The 22,456-nt window shown below is 34.3% G+C and overlaps 1 protein-coding gene across 2 annotated transcripts in view; it reads right to left on the bottom strand.

The window, feature by feature from the left end:
• Positions 1-440: 440 nt before the first annotated feature.
• KLHL1 (kelch like family member 1) overlaps positions 441-22,456 on the bottom strand; it is a 239,145-nt gene continuing 217,129 nt past the window's right edge. For both annotated transcript variants that reach the window (XM_035561284.1, XM_035561285.1), the window contains 3 exons: positions 7,225-7,437; positions 2,256-2,427; positions 441-500 (listed from right to left, as the gene is read on the bottom strand). In XM_035561284.1, coding sequence (XP_035417177.1) covers positions 441-500; positions 2,256-2,427; positions 7,225-7,437 — 445 coding nt within the window. The remainder of the gene's footprint in view (positions 501-2,255; positions 2,428-7,224; positions 7,438-22,456) is intronic.

Genomic DNA, 22,456 nt, shown 5'->3' with positions numbered 1-22,456 from the left:
TTATCTACTTTTCTCTTTCAAAAACACAGTTTAAAAGTGATTAAATGTACTTTGATGTTTCTGCTGTTAAAACTCTTTCAGCCATGAAAACTGTCCATGTATTTCCTCCTGCTTCTTGTCTAGAGCTGTCCCTTGATGCTATTGTTTATCCAGTTCTCCAGGACACATTTGTGAGAACAGTACAGAACTTACTACTGCATGCTTACATATTTACACCTCCGACAGTCTGATTTATTTTTCTTCTTCTCAGAATATAAATAGCTATTATGATTTTATAGGGCATAAATCCTTAATCTTTCTCACTTTCAAACTTCTTCATGCCTGTGATCAACAGAGCATTCACTGTGTAAATCCTTGTTCTCGTGAAGTTATTATTCTTGTTGTCTGATAGAAAAATAATCATTTCACAGTTAGTAAAATCCTAAGCAGTGCTCACAAAGTCATGGTTGCTTGATGACTACAACACAGGCACCAGCTCTTCCAATATTTAGGGAAGCCATCTGCGGAAAATAAATAAATGAACAAATAAATAGAATTAACTGAATAGGGATGTCATGCAAGAGAGTTGTGTTAACATTAGTCTAAAATGTTCCAAACTAGTGGGATTAAATACAACCCACAGTATCTTAATGCTGTACTTTTAAAATTACTTAATCACGTTACATCTTTCATTTGAAAATGTAAGAACAGGGGGAAAAAAAAAAAAAAGTGATTTTAGAGCATTCATTCCCTTTCTCAATTTCTTGATATGCCAGGGGTTTCCAAGTTCTGTAGACTGTGGTTGATATCTCCATTTCAGTCCCTGAGTCAAGGCCAAAGCTAACAATAACAAAACTGTATGGTTCCAGTATTACTAAACAGTGTCAAGTTTCCTTTAAGATAAGTTTGTCAGCTTCAAACACTATTTCAAGACATCACAAGTAGTTAGTAGTTGTAAGAGGCTGGACCTCTTTACTTGTTGAAGCTCACGCAGTAGAGTCAGCATCTATGCTATTTAATAATAATAGTACACTGTAAGTAATACTACTCTAAAGCAGAGGTGTTACATGCTGCTGAAGTATCTGTTCAAGTGTCCAACTTATGTTTTTATGTGGAATGGTGGTATTTGGAAAATAAATTTTTCAAATGTTATCCTAAACAATGTCATAGAAATGCTCATTTGCCACTCAAATAACAATAGATAAGAAGGTGATGGTCTTCTGCATTCATTTTTACACCTTACATATCTAAATTTAAGCTTGAGAACAGAAGACTCCCTTTGCAGTCACAAAAAGAAGCAGACATTTTTTGGATATCTGGCCTGTTTTAACTACTTATTTTAGGATGATATATTTTCAAAGTATGTAATTTTCTTCACTACCTTTAAAAGGATCTTTGGGTCACTAATTCAGATGTAAGCATCTACATTGGTGAAATGAATTATATTTCTAGAAAGTCTTAAAACAGAATTAATAAAAGAAAGCACTGAAAGCAACCTTTGTTTCCTCTGAAGGATTTGCTATGACTCTAAATCATTTCAAGTACTACTGTGAGATAACTACTGGTATAGGGTGATGGTTGGGCCACACGATCTTGAGAGGTCTCTTCCAACCTTAATGATTCTATGATTCTACAGTTCCACGATTGTATGATTCTATGATAATTAAGTACATTTTCTCTATAATCGAATCACCAATCCCCACCTTGCACAATAACAATACTTCTATTCTTTTATAGTCCACCATTAGGAGCTTCCATATAGCTTATTTCACAATATTCATCAAAAAGAAGGAAATGGAATTAAAGAATGAAATGAAAACTTGGCTCCATACTTAAAATAAATAAACTGTTTCATATGAAAAATCTTCAGAATATGCTGGTCAACAATTAAAATTCCGTGTTGACAATTTTTAGAACATTTCTTCTATATGAAGAACTACAAAGAGATAATTAGAACAGAAATTGATGAGAACAAGATTTTTGTCTGGAAGGTAAAAGATGATATTTCTAACAACTGTTTATTCTGTCTTCTGCTAGTTTCTTAATTCTATGTTGTTGGGTTTTTTTGTTTGTTTGTTTGGTTGGTTTGGTTTGGTTTCTATTTGCGTGAGGAAACTCCTAACATCAAATTAAATCAAATGATAAAAAACTAGGACTAATTTTACAGCCATGGCAATCTCAGATACCTTTTTTTTGTTGTTGTTTTCATAAAAGCAATGTTTTTCCAAACATATCAAAATGTGTTACAGAATTAAAAATACAGACTTTACAATTACCTGTGTCCATTCATTGGTTTGAGGGTCATAGGCTTCCATAGTGTTCAGGTATGTTTGACCATCATATCCACCTACTGCATATAATTTGTCACCAAGTAGACAGACACCAACAGCATCTCGAGGCATACTCAGTGGAGCCACCATTGTCCATGTATCAGTTTTTGGATCATATCTAATGAAAGAGAAAGGAAATTGAATGTTTAGTGGGAAGCTAAGTGTCCACTCATGCTGATCTTTGCATGAAATAAAGCACTTTTCTGAATAAATACATTATAAATAAATAATCCATGAGCATCCAATCCAAAATAGCAGAAATAAAAGCAGAAAGAAAAGATACAGATTTATTTTGTTCCCAGTTCAAGTATTTTAATGTTGCTTATAAATTTTGATTTTGTTAACCATCTTGGAAAAACAAGCAAACAAAAAACCACAACCAAGCTTTTTATGGCTTAAAGTGTCATAAAATAGATGACAAGTATATAAGAACAATATCTGAATGTATGCATATATTTATGTATATATTTCAAATAAATAAGAATATTTTTGTAGTATATTAAAATATTCCTGATAAAATTATATTCTACTATATTTTATTTTCTAAAATGTTACTATGCAATGTTCATAGCCAGAAAACCTCCCCAGAAATTCAGGGGATATTTTTAACTGCATTATAGTTAGATTTTCCTCCCAGTTCAAGTTAACAAAGTAGTACAGTTTTCAAGATATTAATCATCACAGAATTTTTAAATATGAGGGCAGAATTCCTCTTACATAATGATAGCTATTCAAAAATTAAATATTTAGCCTATGCTGTTAGATAATAACCTTAATTTATATATTCATTAGCAATGTAAAATTAGTTAATTCCAGAGGCCATTTCATTGTATATATTTTAAACATCTACTGTAAAACAGAAATGAATCATTTGGTTACTAAGGATGCCTGGAGTATTAAGTTAAATTAGATACCTCATTTTTAGATTACTGATATTACCAAAATACCAAATTATATCACAGTATGATAGAATTAATTTTACCAGTCCTTAAGCATCTATACTATGTAGCAACTATGTAGTAGAAACACTTTACACACAGTGGCAAAAATAAACAGTTTAAGGATGAAATGTCTTTAACACACTTGTGTCACTTTCTTAGGTGTAAAGTAGATGACACTTTGGACATGACAATCTAAAATAATTATAAAGGAATTCTGTAATGGCTAAATATCTTATTTACAAGTGTTCTGACTACTGACTATTATTATTGTTATATAAAATTATGTACCAAAATTTTTTCTTGTAGTACTTTAAGAGGCAGTATTAGGTATAAGTTCATGTTTTGGGGGTGCCCAGTTCTTTCAGTATATTTTCTTGTAGTCTATACTTTCTTAATTAGAAGTTATTAATCCTACAGTAACTTTTATATATAGATGCTCTACCAAAAGAAAAAAAAAAAAAAGGCTTTTACTACAGAGGTTGAATTTAGCAGCATCTGTAACTATTTCAGTCATTTATATTTTCATAAGCAAGCTGTATGAATACTGTTAGAGGTCTCGTTAGAGATTATTTGAACAATGGAAATTTATGAACATTTTTTGACGTAAATATTGCAGCAGTGATGTTTAGTGCTTTTCTTGTGACCTCATTTGCTTCATAAGCATAACCTTCCAATAGAACAACAAAAGAATTAATTACCTTTACTTTAATCTTTATTAAACTGTTCTTTACAGTTAAACACACATTAGGGAAAAGACTCTGCTCAGCTATTGGCTGTTAATCTTTCTGGCTTTATTGGATCTTCTCAGAAAATAAGATGGTAAAATGTTGTGGTCAACTTCTTATGTCTAAAATATCTTTAAATTAATGGCGTTTTTCACTTTGCTTCCTTTTTATTCCTTTTCTTTATGTTATTTATTCACATTCTTTCATTTTGCTGTCTTTCTCTGAGAAGTTTTGACTTAAATATATACATGTGATGTCTTTTAAAACTTGAGAGGAAAATACTTTAAAACAATGTTTGAATATGTGTATATGTAACAAGATTCATATGCATATGTAACAAGACAAAATACTGTTAATTTTGAATGGATTTTTTTTCAAAGACTGTGTGACTTTTTCAACAAAAGCATTGTATGCCTCTAGCTGAAAGAGTTTCTCAACCTTCTTTTCCAGTGTGTATTGTATCTACACTTCCCTAAAGGCAATAAATTTTAATGTACTGTTTGATATACTGTTTTTAAATTACGAGGGCCAAGGTGAGGAACTGTAACAGCAGGATATCTAAATATAATTGACATTTTTGTCCTATTTGTTTTCTTTTTTAATAAAAAAGTAACCAAGAGCTAAATAGAAAGCTTGAAACTTAATTCTATTAACAAGACAGAATTTCAAAAGAATATGACTTTTTTTTTAATTGACAGGAAAATGTCTGAATTTTCTTATATCCTTTCTTCTGTTAAAAACAACTGTACATTTAATCTTTATAATAACTAGGTATGCCCTATGGTGCAAAGGTTTACAATAAAGTTCCTGAATGTGGAAAAAAAATATAATTTGAAATCAAAGTGGGAAGGGGAAAAGCTATAAATCACTTTTTCAATAGCTGTCACATTTGGAGCAAGTAGCATTCTTTTCCAAGTGTTGCTTCACTGCCAAAACATCTGCCAAAATATTTCCAAAATTGTATAATTCTTAAAGAGGGATTATTGATTGTACCTTTAAAAAATAACACAACATTGTACTTTCCCAACTTGTGAAAAGCAGACAAATATACCTATTGTTTTACTTTTAAGTACTCAGAGCCACAGGAAATCCTCAGAATTGCATAAACTTAAGTGTTTAAATTGAGAATCTAAATTACTGTTGAGCAGGATTTAACAGCAGCATTCAGAAAACACATATCTGCTCTCACTAGATTTAAGTAATCTCAAAAATACATTAAAAATATATTTATTATGTCTCTTTAACAGTCTTTCAGGAAAGAAAAAAATAAAAAATTTGAATAATGTACATCCTGGCAAAATGTCTCAAGAAAAGACTTGTTCCTGAAGAAGAAGAGACATAGTTAAAAAGATTGATGCCCTAAATATTTACAGAAAGTAAAACTTTCAGGGATATATGAAATAATATAATAGATCTCATCAACACTTATTAGTCTTTGATTTGTTAAAGAGTTTTTATTTTTGGAAGATGATGGATTATTTTTGAATGTAAAAGTAGACATATCAAATTACATCCAAGCCACCTTATATGTCTGTCAATCATTGGGAGGGTCATAAGACATTGTTCATGTTATAGTGGAGTACTTCACTTAATTCACTCTAATAGGTACTCTATGCAAACTACTAGCCTTACAAGTTCTGATCTGTGAGTCCTAACTTTTACTCTGGAAGCTAACTGCCCATGAAGTACATTACCCATATTTTTTGTTATCAGTGCAATAAAACCTAGGCAAAGGACACAGTATAATGTCATTCAGATATCAGAATATAAAATAACTAAGCATATGTATTTAATTGGTTGTTATCATACCCTCTGAGGAAGACAAATGTAATGGGATGGGTGTTATCTTCAACATCAGAAGGATTTTCTTCTCAGAGACCCAAAAATCAATTAAATAGATAGATAGATAGATGATAGATAGATAGATAGATAGATTGATAGATAACCTTCCATGTAAGTACCATCAAGCAGAAAGACTTGGAAAGATTTCATATTTATAAATATTGTCACTAGCAGTCATTAGGAATTAGATTTGATGATCCTCGTGGGTCCCTTCCAGCTCAGGATCTGCTACGGTTCTATAATTCTAAAATTAATATAAATTTACTTTATTAAAATTCTGGGTAATTTTCCTTACAGATATAAAGCCACCAGGATAAAGATAAAGGGAATCTAGGATTTCTCTGATGAACTTTCATCTCCTGGAGATGAGTAGAAGTAAAGTATTTTGTAGTAGACATGGGAACAACTAAGACTGAGCATATGGTTAACTTACAGAGTAAGTTTTAACTTAGAATTTTTGGATTAGTTGTTGGGTAACTAGTAAATTCTAATCAGATTCAACAGAAGCCATAACTAACATTAAATAAATGTTGAAAGACTTCAGATGAAAATAAATTAATAAATAAATTAGTGTCTGTCAGTGCCAATGCCTATCTTGACTTCTGTGTTTAGATCAACCAAGTACTCAAATATATATGCTCTAAACTTTGCGACTTGCATGTATTTGAAAGTATTTTTCATTATTCTACTTTAAAGCATGCAAAAGCTGAAATAGAAAAAAGTGATCCCTTCATGAAACATTTGAGGAGTACCTTCAAAATTAATGCTATAGGCATGCCAACAGTGCCCTACTGCCCTAACAGATATTCTTGAATTTGTGGAATATCCACTTGTGAAATTCAGGGTACTGTAAATACAGCGTGTAAGGCTTATATCAACATATCAGGGAAGTAGTAGTAGTGTTAAAAGTAACACTGTCATGTACTGTAAATATCCATCACTTCAGCAGTTCAATTTTTATTGAAATAAAATTAAATAAAATTAAATAAATCTTATTGCTACATTAGAGTTACAAAAACACGTTAGAAAATTATTTCAGGCCTGAAATTTTATTTCTGCAAAGTTTAATTTATGATTCTGCAATGTGTAATGTTTTGCCTTAGAAACAAAGATTTCTTAAAGGAGACATCAAAAGAGTGAAATTGTGTGTCCAATGTAATATTTAATAGTATTGTGAAAAAAAGGGAAATAAAATCATCTACAAAGCAATTATCTTCTGCAAGCCTCTGTGGAACTTTTCCAGTGAAGAGGAAGTTAGCATTTGCTGGGGGAAAGCAAATAAACAAACAAACAAACAAAACCAAAAGCAACAACAACAAAATACCACATCTGCTGAACTTTGCCATCATTTAAGTAAGAAAATGATGCTTCCAGGCATTATCTTCATAAAATTCATATAGTGGATACCTTTCTACATAGTCCAGCAGTCGGGAGCAGTGGTTAGAAGCAGGAGCATCATGACCTCCAACTGCATAAAGAAAGCCATCACATGTAGCCACTCCTACACCTCCTCTTCTCTTACACATTGGAGCACACATATTCCATTTATTTGTGTGAGGGTCATAATATTCCATTGAACTCAAACATGAACTTCCATCCCGACCTCCAACTGAATATAACCTAAGAAAATCCACACAATAAAGTGTTAATAAAACAACATCTCAGAACTGTAGTAATAAAGACAAGAAGTATATTTTTGTTTGGTCAGTTGGTTTGGTTTTGTTTTATTTCATTTTGTTTTGTTTTAATCTGACTTTAGCAAACAGGGGAGAAAAACAAAATATAGTTTCTCAAAAACATATGAATTTCATATGATAAGCAAACATAGAGGATTTTAATATTTTTTACCAAATCCACTTTCTACTTCGTAGAAATACTTTCCTACTTTGCCCAGCTCAATGGCAATGAACATATTTTCTCTCTGGGAATGGGTATCTTCATTCTTTGGTTGCAGCAGATAATGCCAAAAGTGCCAGTGACACACAGATTTGTCTCAATAGATTTATAAATCATGTAAACAGGGTTGCCACTTAACTGGTTATCATCTGTGAGGTGGAAGTGCAAGTGCTAACTTCTAATTGGTAATCCAGACAAACAAGAAAGTTATAATCCATTTATGATTGTTTCTCTGTGTTTTTATCATGCATCAAAGTTGTGGGAGTCTGACAACTGCTGTCTGCATTTTAATATTTCATCTTGCATAATTCTTTAATACTGAATAGAATCAAAAGCTTTTAGTTCTACATTCCTAAAAAAAAAAAAAAAAAGCCATTCTGAAGCTTTGTATGCTAAATTACAAGCCAGAAGAAAAAAATGTACGCAGTCTTTGATCTAGTATTCATCCTATTCCACATACAGAACTCTCAATGGGAGTCTCATGTCTGGAATGAATTTTACACTTGCAATATAGGAAAGATCAAATATTCAGTGCAGTGCAGAAAAGAATATCTCACTATGTTTTAAATATGGATTTTTAAAAAGTACTAACTTGTCTCCAAGTTTTCAAAGATCTTGGATAAAATGATAAGTCTTGCCTACACTACCATTAGCATGGCTACTCAGCAAGTAAGGTAATGAGACCTCATCTCAGTCTACTGCTTCCTCATGAGGGGGAGTGGAGGGGCAGGCGTCGGAGTTCAACAAGTGTTTGGACAGTCATATGGTCTGAATTTTTGGGTAGACCTGTGTGGTGCCAGGAGTTGGACTCGATGATCCTTATGGGTCCCTTCCAACTCGGGATATTCTATGATTCTATGACACCCCCAGGCAGTGGATGCTGATTTTCTTCATCAGAATATATTATGAGGATTGAGTTCTGTAGGGAAGTCCTGGAAAACTTCTGAAAATATTTTAAATTTGAAATAGCAAAAATGTGGTGTAAAAACAAGCAAACAAACAAGCAAACAAACAAACAAACAAAAAAAACACAATTCTTTTGTGTTTGGCAACTACCTGCAGGCAAGAAACTTGTTTCCTTCCTCCTTTTGTAATGGTTCCCAGGAGAAAGCAGTCCTGATTGCTCTTTCCCAATGTTACCATGCTGCATTCATTTCTTATATGAATCCTTTTGCAGTCTGTTGCCTTTTCTACAGTGCCTGGAGATTAACTAATAGACAATCAAGCTATTTTAAAGTTCAGGCATTGAGCAATTTAGGATGCAAAAGCAGCCTGTGTGAAGCAATTATTCATTTGAAAGCTTTTACTGTCCGAAACGGTCCATGAATTCAGAGCTACTTAAATGTGCATTCACCATTCCGTTTCCCTGGCATGGATGCTGATGAATAAAGAAAGTAGAATACTATCACTAAATATGTCACTGAAGCCATGTAATATTTTGGTACTGCCTGACAGACATACTTGTGCCAAAAGTTGCCAGGAGAAGCCATGGCTCCACTATAAGAGAGAAGAAGTTAAAGTGTCTGTGGATGCAGACTAAAATTACTTGTGACAATCAGTTTAGGTTTTGATTGTGTTTATACCCAAGCAAGTAATAGTTCATAAGATTAACAATAAAGTTTTATTTCACAAAGTTCTAGTTCAGACAAATATAAGCTGAAAAATTGAATAATTGTTTTAAAACTCTGGTTGTGGCTGAGCCTGAACACCTCAGCCAGAAATTATTTCCATTCTTCTGCTGAATTCCCTAAGCCATCATCACTCCCTTTAACACAAAATGACTGCAGAACAACTTTGCAAACAATGCTGGATATTATTCAGGATACTGCACTAAGCTTTTAGGATACTTTTATTCAAAGACATTTAGAAGTCTTATTTCTTTGTTTTAGTGCTCAGGGTCCTGTTTTGTTAGATGACTTCTAGTGAATCTTTTTAAATTTTTTTTTATTTTTATTTTTTATTTTTGTCCTTATCCTTCTTGGTAAGAGTTTAGAGTAAAAAAATCTGCAGGGAAAATTATAATGCCTTTTGCTAAAAAAGTCTGAAAGCCTGGCATTACTGAGATTAGATATCATCCCTACAATTGCAAGGGCTACAGCCTCTTAGCTGTATTACATTGTGTTTCTTCATTTACCCGGTACCACATCTGATTTGGGTGATTTGTTGAAAAGACTTGTAAGTAGACTTTCATTTTCATGTGCAAATATGTTCAGAATTCAGAGATGAAAGACAATCCATTGAGTATGAATTTAGCAAATAAAGAAATGTCTTGAAGTTGCGACAGAGGTGTTTCAGGCTGGACATCTGGAAAATGTTGTTCACTGAGAGGGTGGTTGGGCAATGGAACAGGTTCCCCAGGGAAGTGGTCACAGCACCAAGCCTGCTGGAGTTCAAGAAGCATTTGGACAACACTCTCAGACATGTGGTCTGATTTTTTGAGTGGTCCTTTGACAACACAGGAGTTGGACATGATGATTCTTATGGGTCCCTTCCAACTCCTGATACTCTATGAAAGTTCCTCTTTTTTTTTTTTTTTTTTTTTTTTTTTAACAATTTCACATTGGAAATTTAAAATGTTATCTTAGTACCTTACTTTACCTAAATTCTGTGTATTACTTCTGTCTGTTCTTTTACTATACTCTAACACTAGGATACTACCACAAAAGGTCTAAGTTTGCAACCAACACAGAGCACAATTTTTTCTGTTTCATTATTGGCATCTGTAGACTTCTTGTAGATGCCATAACTTCTAATAGCTTTTGAGTACCTACAGTAGTTTAAGACTTTTATTTTCAACACTGCATGATTAAAAAGGAAGCTTAAGATATAAGCATAGTCACAATCACATAGTAGGATTATCTTCATTCATTTCTGAGGTGGGAATATTCTTTTTACTGAACTGTACATCCATCCACAGAGATGCATTTCATTAAAATGGTTTGAATTTATTTTATAGTTATCACTGTTTACAGGGGAAAATCAACAAGTGAAAATGAGCATTCAATACTGAGTATTTTTATGTCCACTGATCACAATGAAAGTTTTGCCTTACAAACAGATCTCTATTCTCCAATGGTCTAAATTTCAGCTTATTTAGACTGGGAGTAGATATGAATTTAGAACAAATTCAGTCTCCTCTGAGCTTGAAATTTGTTTTTTCCAGGATTTGGTCACTTCTTTTTGTACTAAGATGGACAGAGATTCTTAAACACAAACACACATATATATGTATGTATAAAAATGGCTAGAAGTGAAGGTTTTGAAACAGGAGATAGGATAAATCATGACTAGTTGGATCAAAAACATTTATCTCAGTGCTGTCATTACAAAACTTTGATAACTAATCGGTAAAGCCATTTCTAAATTCTGTTTGACAAGCCAGCCTCAAAAGAACAGAGTGTCTTTGATGTAAGATATTACGGCTTGTGAAAACAGTTGAATGCTTTTGTTGCATTTCTTAATGAGGTTTTGCCTTTCAAAATTCTTTCACTGAGAATATCAAAGACCATATCCAGTCTTTTGCTTAAGCCCCCTTTCACCTTCTTCTGCCCTTTCAGTATGCCCGAAAGAGCAACCAAAAATTACTTGTCACAGAGGGTATCTGCCTGGTGGAAGCAAGGGGAAGGTAGTAATTTTTATCAGTGCTGGACTACTGTATTGCTCAATCAGTCCACACCTGACCTAGGAAGGAGACTGTGTAGAGGAAAGCTCTCTATCCACACGGCCTTGATTATGCCATTGAACAATAGTACATTGTCAAAAGTTGAAAATAACAATTTTCTGAATGGAAAGCAGTAATGAAGGCTTATTTTTATCTGTAAATTTGAAAAGGTATTTTATGTATTTGGTAACAGTATTTTATTTGTTTGGTTTTGCAGTAGTGGGATAAATTAAGAATACATACAGTTTGACAAAAAATAAAATGAAGATAAGTCATATAATAAGGGCCAGCAATTACAGAAATATTAACTACCGATATTAGAAAAGACTATGAGAAAAATACCTTTGCATGGATAATATCATAACAGCAAAGCTTTACTTCCTACACTACAAAGTATACTTTGCTAAAAGGAATAACCTGTTTCAAATAAATTTTATTTTAATCAAAGTTAACATATGGGCTACATTATCTTTGCAAGACCAGTGACTGAATGCAAAATCCACCAGTTAATAACATTCTTGGCTGTATTAGACTATAAGAGAGTTAAAGAAAAGTAGTATGTAAATTAATAATTTAGTATAGTATGAGTTTAAGGTCCCTTATTTGCTGTCTTATTTATTTAAAATAAATGAATACAGTGAAACTGTCATTAAAAAAGAAAATGTTTTTGCATTCACAGAATGTGCTAGATGGAGTTAATGATTATAATATTCATCTGCTATGTCAGTTCAATCTTTTTAGGCCAAAATACTGTTCCATTTTTCTCTGTGTCTTCATTGATTTATTGTCCAATTTCCTGACTAAAATATTATAAAATATCTGCATTTTTTTTAGCTTCTGCTGCTAAGGAAGAATATTTTCAACAAGTGTTCCTTTTTCCCTATAAAGGGAGGCAGAATAATAGTAATATTAATTAATAACTATAGTTAATAATAAAGAGAAAAGAGTTTGATCAAAAGCAGGTATTAATAAACAGCAAACATGAAGTACCAGCAGTTTCAAAACTGTCATAAAGGAGACTGAAATAATATCTACAGGACTTAAATTAAGATAGAAATTCACTTATAGGTCAGTACATTCAGAGTAAAATATAGTAGGAACAGACACAAGATTTTAAATATTTCTACAAAAATATTCTAAGGCTGAAAAGTTGTGTTAGTCTGAAATGTATTTGTCTTTCTCCTCATTGCAAAAGGGTTTTGTAAAACTACTTTTATTTGTAAAATACTTAATATCATTAAAATTAATATCATCCTAAGTCATAGTTTGTTTTAATTCTTAGAGGGTGGGTAATGTAAGATTGGTTATGGAAACAGATGTGAGAAGCATGATTTTTTTGATAAGGAAAAGCACTGCTGTATTTCGGTATCAGGTAAAATATTCAAGTAATTTATAAAATATTGATTTAAAAGTAATTGTTTGTAGTCAGTGAGAATATTTTGGTCAGAAACCATGAAGTATGAAACATATTTTCTCTTTACATGCCTGCAATTATGTGTACCAAGTACAATACTTTTCTTAGTTCAAATGGATTTGTAAAAGAATAACTGAATCATCAATAACATACAAGAGCAAAGAAATCTTCAAACAAACAAACAAAAAGCCTAAAAAACACACACACAAACATGAAAAACAAACAAACAACAAAAAAACTGATGGGAAATAAAATTTGCAGACATTTTCTTAGCTTGGTATGAAATTTTGAAGTGTTACTTCAGCTCTAACAATCACAATTACAGCATATTAATACTTATTTATAAAATTGAGCCAGTTCCTCAGTCTTTACTCAAGTATGAAAATTATCAGTGCATTGCAGTTATATGGATGACCTGAAAGAAGTCTTAGATCATTTAGTCTGTGACCTTCACAATGAACAAATCCTTCTCAATTCACTGAATTCAATCAGTAATGAAAGACTCAGCTGAACCTGATCTACCGATTCAAAAGAAAATTAATTTTATCCCAATACCATTTATTAAGAAGTTGATCAACTTTCAAATTAGAAAAAAAAAATAGTTAACAGTGAAGATGGCATGGGATTTTGTTCTACTAAATATAGTAGGTATTTGATAGCAGCTGTAAGGGCCGTGGTCCATAAAGATACTTAGGTGAATATCAAATTAGATGTCTAGCTTTCTTCAATTTCAATAAGATTTAAATGTTTATGTCCTTCCTGATGTATATAAATGTGGAAATAAGAAAGTGTGTGCATACACATTTATATATACATACATGAATATAACATCCACATATGACAGTCATACAAATGCAATGCACTGATAATTTTCATGGTTCAGTATAATTCCAGTAAATTTCTCCATTTAGTCAGGGGAGTATCTCAAGACTTTTCTGGCTGCAGTGAACAAGGCCTTCATCAGGTTTCAACAAAAAGGCATTAAGTAATCTTCGAGACATACTTCATCTCCCATTGAAGATGATAATTAAAAACAACTTTCAGAATAATACAGAATGTGGGAAGCTAATATATTTTGCAGTTTTGACCATTACATATAAGACAGTGATGGCTGAATGCTTCAGAAAAGTCTGCGCTTGCAAGTGTGAAAGCTGAGCAACTTAAAAACTGGCTATGAATCTTTATATTTCACACTGCCTCCCTCTGTCTAAATTGGTACATATGTTACATTAAGAAAACTTCAGCTAGGCAGTGTGAGCAGACTGACTTCTCCTGTCCTGTATTAGCATTAAGGATGTCTTTGGTACATTCTTGGATGTACCACAGACCAGAAGGTGTTGGAACAGCTATCCCTGCTAGATTGGAGGCTTTGACACAGGCAGAACTTCAGACAGAAGATGCAGCCCTCCAGGTCCCTGGCTGTAGAGAATGCCTGGGGCCCCTCTCTGAGGTCAGGAGAGATGGACCACCACTGTGCGGAAGGTGTGCCACCTTACAAGAGCTGTACTTTCAAGTGGAAGGTTTATGAGAACAGGTTGTGCTGTATCAAAGAATATGTTGTGCTGTATCAAAGAATATGAATGGGACATAGGCTCTTATCTGCTACATATTGACTTGCAGAGCCTCTGATCCTGACCGCTGGTGAAAAGATGGCAGTGACCATTCCCACCATTGAGATAAGTATAACATCTGGAGAAGGGGAAGGGTGGAAAGTGGTGACCTCTAGTAATGAGAGGAAGGTTCTTATCCCACATGAAGACTTGCAACTACAAAATAGGTTCACTGCCCTCAGTGTTGAAGAGGAGCCATACATAGAATCACAGAATCATAGGATATCCTGTGTTGGAATAGATCTATAAGAATCGAGTACAACTTTTGGATCCACACAGGAGCACCCAAAAATCAAATCATGTTTCTGAGAGTGTTGTTCAAACACTTGAACATCATCAGATTTGGAGCCATGACCAATTCCCTGGGGAGAATTTCATGTGGTCGGTGATTGCCTAGTCCTCTAGCCTGTCAAAATCTCTCTGCAAGGCCTCTCTGCCCTACAGGGAGTCAACAGCTCCTCCTAATTTAGTGTCATACACAAACTTACTCAGTATACATTTGAGCCCTGCATCCATGTCATTTATGAAAACATTAAGAGAACAGACCATAAAATCAAAGCCTGAGGAACCCCACTAGAGACTGGCCACCAGCCTGCTCTAACGCCATTTACTATAACCTTTTAAGCCTCACCCATCAGCCAACTGTTCACTCACTCTATTACGTATTTGTTTAGCTGTATGCTGGACATTTTGTTCATAAGGATACTGTGAGAAACAGTGTCAAAACTTTTCCTGAAATCCAGAATGATTACATTAGCTGGCTTCCCTTGGTCAACTAGATGGGTAACCTTGTCATAAAAGGGAATTAAGTTTGTTAAACAGGACTTTCCCTTTGTGAACCTCTATTGGCTCTGACCAATGACTGCATTACATTTCAGGTGTTTTTCAGTAACTCCCAGAATAATCCTTTCCATAATTTTAACAGGCACTGAAGTGAGACTGACAGGCCTGTTATCACAAGGATTTTCTTTATTGGCCTTCTTTAAAATTGGAACATTTCCCAGCTTCCAGATGACTAGGACCTCTCCAGATTCCCGAGAGCACTGAAAAATATTTGAAAGAGGTCTCACGATGATATAAGCCAGCTCTTTCAGTACCCTGGGATGAATCCCATCAGGCCCCATAGAGTTATATGCATCCAGTTGGAGCAGCAAATCCTCCGCAAGTTCAGGTTTGGCTGGGAGTTTACTGTTCCTGCAGTCCTGGTCCTCCAGCTCAATGCTCTGGGTGTCACAGTGCCCACCATCAGTGTTAAAGACAGAGGCGAAGAAGGCATTAAATGTCTCTGCTTTGTCTCTATTTGTGAGGTGACCTTCCTCATCAAGTAATAGATTAATGCTGTCTCTGGTCCTCCTCTTGCTGATAACATATTTTAAAAAGTCCTTTTTATTGTCCCCCCACAGTACTGGCCAGCTTCAACTCTAATTGAGCCACATAAATTTTCCACAGAGGGTGGAAGCAAGGATGGGTGAGCTGGAACGAATACAGAGATATTGTCTGGACAGCCAGGAATCAAGTTAGGAAAGGGAAAAATAAAAAATGAAAAGAAAAGAAAAAAAAAAAAAAGAAGATAGAATTAAGTCTGGTCGGGAACATCAAGGACAACAAGAAGGGCTTCTACAAGAGACTGAAAAGGCTGAGGTAACAAATGCCTTCTTTGCCTTAGTCTTTATCAGCAAGACTGGCCTTCAGGAAACCCAGATCCCAGGGACAAGGCTGAAAGGAAGATGTATTTTTGGTGGGAAAGGCCTAGGAATTCTGAAGCAAACTGGACTTTCATAAGTCCATGGGCTCTGATGGGATGCAGCCACCAGTGCTGAGGGAGCTGGCAGATGTGATTGAAAGGCCACTCTCAATAATCTTTGCTCAATTGTGGCAACTGGGAAAAGTGTCTGCAGACTGGAGGAAAGCAAATGTCACTTCTATCCTCAAGAAGGGTGAGAAGGAAGATCTGGGAAACTACACAATGATCAGCCTCACCTCAATCGCTGGGAAAGTGATGGAACAGCTAACCCTAGAAACCATTTCCAGGCACATGAAAAAAAATCATCAGGAGTAGTCAGCATGGATTCACCCAGGGGAAGTCATGCCTGACCAACCTGATAAGCTTCTATAATGAAATCATGAGCCTGATGGATGAGCAGGGAGCAGTAGGTATTTTATTCCTGGACTTCAGTAAGGCTTTTGACAGTGTCCTGCATAAGATCCTCATAAAGAAGCTGTTGAAGTATGGGCTGGATGAGCAGACAGTGAGATGGATCAAAAACTGGCTGAACGGCTGGACCCTGAGGGTAGTGGTCAGTGGTGCAAAGTTTAGTTGGAGGCTGGTAACAAGAAGAGTATCCTAGGCATCAATACTGGGTCCAATCCTGTTTAACATCTTCATTAGTGATCTGGATGATGGGTGATCTGCAAAATACAAATGTGGCCTAAGCAGGTGGGACCCTGATCATAGTATATCAAGAGAAAACAGCCTCCTTAAGTTCCCACCTTGCAATATGGCAATGGCTTTAGCATCTGCCATGTTCTCTAACAATCTGTTAGGTTTTAAAAAGCATCTCAGTTGCAAACAACTCTGCCTTGGAGTCTAGAAAAAAAAAAAATTACTGTAAATTTTCACAATTTTTCATTGTCCTGAGTCACGTATGTTTACTTAAATTGTATCCACTCTACCCCTTTTTATGGCTAGCCTAGCCTCATGAAAATAAGCAGGACTGTGCAGAGATTCCAATTTTCAGGCTGGAGGTAAAACACCAAGTTAAATATTTATTGAAAAAGTGAGACGAATATAATGAAATGAACTGCACATTCACTGAGCTGTATGGCATTCCCACATAGGAAACATGAACTTGTGCACAAAAATACAAAAGATCAGAGCAGGGCACTGAATTAATAATAAGCCTTAATGATTCTGCTAAGAGAAAATGCCACAGATAGTTTACTATATGATTCATGAAAGGCAAAGAAGCAGAACTCTTGGAGGCGGCTGTAATCAGCCACGCAATCAAGTTTTGTAGGTGGTTGTATGAATGCAATACATTGCTAAATCTCTTGTGCCAACCACTGAACTGCTATTAAGGTCTTTGCAGAATTGTTAACCTATGACTCTCTGAGGTCATTACACAAAAAATATATCCATGTGAGTGACTAAGCACAAGACAATTTTTGAGAACCTTTCATGTGCACATGCTAATTTGGTTTGGATTTTGCTATTTTCTTGAAAATGAAGCTTCAGCAAGCTAACCTTTCTGATACTCACTTTGCAATAATGCACAATAGTCATACGGGACATATTAAACAAAAGCAGCAGCTACTTAGAATAGGCTCAATATTGATCTAAATAACACAAGATTAATTCCAGCTTTCTTTCACTGAAGAACCTGAAAACAAAATATTCCCCTGTACGTTGGCCAATACCTGTATTGGCCATCTCTCTGTGTTTCCCATTTAAAATTAAAAGGGAAAAACACTGCTAAGAAAATAATCCAGTTTGTGGAAATATATTACTAAATTAATAAAATTATTGTAAAACAGGTAGAACTGAATGAACATAACTGAATGAATATAAATTATAACAAACTTTTTTTTTTTAAATTAAGCTAGATGTCATCAGTCACCAAAACAAACAAACAAAACAAACAAACAACAACAAAAAAGAAAAACATAGTGATTTATCTTAAAATCCAAAAAGTGAATTTGTATGTTGTGAAGGGACAAAACAGTAACTGTGTATATATATGCAGTCTTTAAAAAACATTTAGTATGCTCTATTTCTATGAATGGTTAAACAGAATTTATATTTTGTGTAAGTCATTTAACATTCTATCTGTACAATCAAGCAACACACAAAATCTGACATTGCCAATTGATTATAAATTACCTCATAAAGGACACAAACACAAATTCATATTTTTATGTTGTACTGCCTCTCAAACAAACACGAAAATGGAATACATTTAAATATTAATGACAAAGCTAAATAGGAGAAAGGAAAGAAAAAGAATTGATAATGAAAGATGACACTTTTCAAACAACTCTAATGTTAAAGACATTATTTTTTTCCTACTTTAAAAGGTCATTCTTTCGAATTCTTTCTACAGCTTGTTAATTATCAGTCAGTAACTCACGAGTGTTTGACCATTTGTTTACTTCTTTTGGTACCAAAATTATGAAATAAGAACTACAGGTGGAGCTTCGGCACCAACCTCCCAAATGCTCCAGTATTTTGTAAATATTCAATCCAGCCTTTTTCAAATACACTATCAAAAAGTCAGCCCTGGCTACAGCTGATCATTTGCCCAGGTAAGACCTGCTAATTGGGTTCTTGAATCCCATCCCCATCCTTCACCTTTCACCTTTGCCTAGTTTAAATGGCTTCCTTGCTGGCTTCCAAACTCCATTTAGACAACATTGGATAGGAAGCCTGGCCTCCTAACTCAACACAGAGATAGGCAAAAATCGTTATTCCAATTGTATTGGGTACAGGTGTCAAGGTGTTAGCAGCAGGGGTGGAGGGGATGCATCATGGGTGGCCTTGGTGAGAAAAGACCAGGGCTGCCCCATGCCAGACAGAGCTGATTCCAGAGGGCTCCAACGATCTTAGCAGAGCGTGAATACACCCAGCAGATAAGACGGTGGTGCCTTGGGGAAAATGTATTTAAGAAGGGAAAAAAAATAATAATGTTACACAGGCTGAGCAAGGAGACAAAAAGGAGAGCAAGAAAAGCAGCAGAGGCAACAGAGAAGTCAAAGAACAAGGAGGTGCTCCGTGGCACTGGAGACAATATCCACGCTGTGGAGGATCCTATAGTGGGGCAGGTGGATATTTCCTGAAGCAACTGTGACGTGTGGAAAAGCCTGCACTGTAGCAGCTGAATATTGTCAGAAGGACTGAGACCTGTAGAGAGCCCATGATGGAACACGGGAAATGTGTGAAAAGGGAAATGTTGCAGAGAAGAACTATTATGGACTGACCATATGTATCCCCCCATTCCCTACACTGCCTGGGGGTGAGGGTAGAGGAATCAGGAGTGAAGGAATGAAGTTGAACCTGGAAAAGGGGGGAGGAGAGATGTTGTTTTAAAATTTGTCTTTGTTCCTCACTATCTAAATATATTTTTATTGGCAATAAATAAAATACATTTTCTCCAAGGTGAGTATGGTTTGCCTGTGATGGCAATTGGTAAGTCATTTCCCTGTCTTTATCTTTACCTGCAAACTTTCTCATCCTATTTTTGCCCATCTGGCTTGCCAAAGAGATGGGTGGGTATCTGAGTCAAGGCTAACATACCATAGCTTTGCATAAGTATCTTCCAGTTCCTAGCATCTCCTTTCTCTTTTCCTTGTTGTACAATGCCTAAACTTAGATGGAGTCTGTAAAAAATTACAAAAACAGAAATAAACAAACAAAAAAGAAATAGAAATAATAGCAATAGAAATAATTAATAGCAATAGCAATGCATTGCTGTTTCTCGGTCAAAAGAACAAGGCAGATATATGTCAATGGGAAATAATGTCCGGCAGCATTTCTCAGTGCTCTTTCACTGTTCGTCAGGAGGGGAAAAAGCAAACAAACAAACAACAACAACAACAACAAAAAGAACAACAACAACAACAAAACTCAAGTAAAAGAAAAGTAAAAGCTGCTTTGAAAAGGCACTTAAAATAGTTATATTTTTAAAAGTTAAGATTAGATGATAACTTTTTTGTCACCTATCATAAATCAATAATAGTTTGTGATATTTGATATAAATAACAGCAGCGGGTGGAAATATAAAGTTCACTAAAACACATCTTTGCAGATGTGATGATCAATAAAGGTCAGAATTCCCTTCTCCTTAGTTCCTCAAAGTGTCCCCATGTGAATGATCTGCTTCCCTCTGTGTGCAAATTCATTATATTTGACACTTAACTCAGTGTACTGCTCTGATGTTCTACCATTTCAAGTCAGTCTGCTTATTTTAATAACAGCTGAGTTTTTTCTTTTTCTTTTTTTTTTTTTTTTTCTGGCATAGATATATTGATATCCGTTAAAGAGAATAAAAGTTAAGGGCTGGTCCTTTTGCTGTGAAAGGTGCAGTTACATAAAAAGAACACTGATATTTTCCAACATAAAAGTCAAAATTCAGGAGTAATTTTTAAAAAACTCCTAAGACAATAATAGGAAAATTTTCCCTTATGGTAGTATCATACAAATGTTTGGAATAACATAAATCTGTAGGATATAGGGTCTCTTTAGGGATATATTCCAGGTGAAAGTGTGAAAAGTTTAATTTATTGTTACTTACTTTTTCTCCATTAAAATAACTTTTTTTTTTTTTTTCTGAAATTAAATTACATTAATAAATTTAGTGTAACGTTTCAATGTTCTTAGACAATGCATACTTCAAATGTTGGAAACTTGTAAATAGAAAACTAACAAATAGCTACTATAGCCTAGGAGACAACTACATTTTAAGTTACTGAAAAGACTGGTATTTCTTTGGTTGAAGCTGTTAAATAAATATATATATATTTATATGCATATATGTTGACTTCTTGATTTTAAAAAATGAAGAAGCAATGTTGAAAAAATAGATGACTTTTTAAAAAGCTACTGGAAAAGTTGAGATTTTCTTGGTACTTTGGTCACCTTGGTTCTTCTATCTTACTCTGTAGAAGAGTACTGTTTTCAGCATTTTCTCCTGTAAACTGCAGAATATTCATCTTGCATATTATATACTGCATACTAGTTACATACTACTTATGACAGACCCCAAAGAACAATTCAAATAAATCATGACAACTTCTGACCTCTTCTCCTATTATCTGCACCAACCTTTCCTGATTTGCTTAAACTGTAAAATTCTAAGCTAGTTTAAGTTCCCATGTCAACTGTTGTTTTAACAGCCACTTCTACTGATGATGTGGAAAGAGTTCATGCTCTCTTCCAGTCTCTGAAACAGGGTTGTTAACAGTAACATAATTTCCTATGTAACACCAGATCTGCTGTTTTATTGAAATTCTGGTAGAACAGTTCTGCTGTGTCTCCTTCTTTTATCTAGAAAACCACCAAACTCTTTTGTTAATGGTTCTAGTTGTACTTTAGCTTTAAGAGACTGCTTAAGAAAAGTATCATTTGTGTTCCTGATTGAAGGGTAGCAACTACTGTATCCTATTACTGTAGGAAAGCTGGCATTAACAAGCATGTAACGTTCTTGGTAGAGAGTAAGATTTTCCCTTCAGTCCATCCATTCCCTATGGACGAAACAGTATTGTCACTTCAGAATGTAATAATGAAACCTGATTGTACCCCCTGTCAACTGGACTAAGTAAACAACAACAATAAAAACCAAACAAATTCAGCAAGATTTTTATTGCTATAACTTGAGTAGTTAAAAGTGTGTTTTTGTTGTTGTTGTTGTTGTTGTTGTTTTTTCAGACAGAATTACGATGCCCATAATCCTTGATACAATCCTTTTCAGGTTCTAGGAAAATTTTTGATATAATATAGCACTGTTATTTTAAATTTAAAAATGTATTTCAGTGAAATAACTTTCCTTCCTGTGTCCTTGGCTTTTCCAAATGCAAATAATATTGCTCTGTATTTGAACAGCAAAAGAATAACAGGCTAACACAGTCTGTACAAATGAGCTTCAAAAGTAAAGGTTAGCATAAAAAGGTTCAATACTCTAAGAATTAATAAGAACTTACAAATCAATTATTTCAGAGACTAAAGAGATCAGAATCTAATTTTTTTTCCTCCATAAGCTTAGAAAAAAACATTATTTTTTATGAAAAAAATCAATTTTACTTTAAAATGTATCTTTTTTTTTTTCTGCTTAAAATGGTTTAATTAGAGAAAAAAAAAAAGCGGGCTATAGAGGTATGGAGCATCATAACTGTAATGATACTTCTTTCATTAAAATACGAATGAGACTATATTTTTCAAATATTATGTAGTTCACATTTGAGATGTTTAGCATACATCACTTTCATGTGAAGTACTCAAAGCAGTATAGGAAATACATGCATAGAATAGTTTTTGACTCTCACTTCAAAGACAGACTAACCCTGTCA

The sequence above is a fragment of the Cygnus atratus genome, chromosome 1 (assembly GCF_013377495.2).
Source record: "Cygnus atratus isolate AKBS03 ecotype Queensland, Australia chromosome 1, CAtr_DNAZoo_HiC_assembly, whole genome shotgun sequence".
Taxonomy (NCBI): Eukaryota; Metazoa; Chordata; class Aves; order Anseriformes; family Anatidae; genus Cygnus; species Cygnus atratus.
Note: the sequence above shows the minus strand (reverse complement) of the source record. Positions and strands in the feature narration are given on the sequence as shown.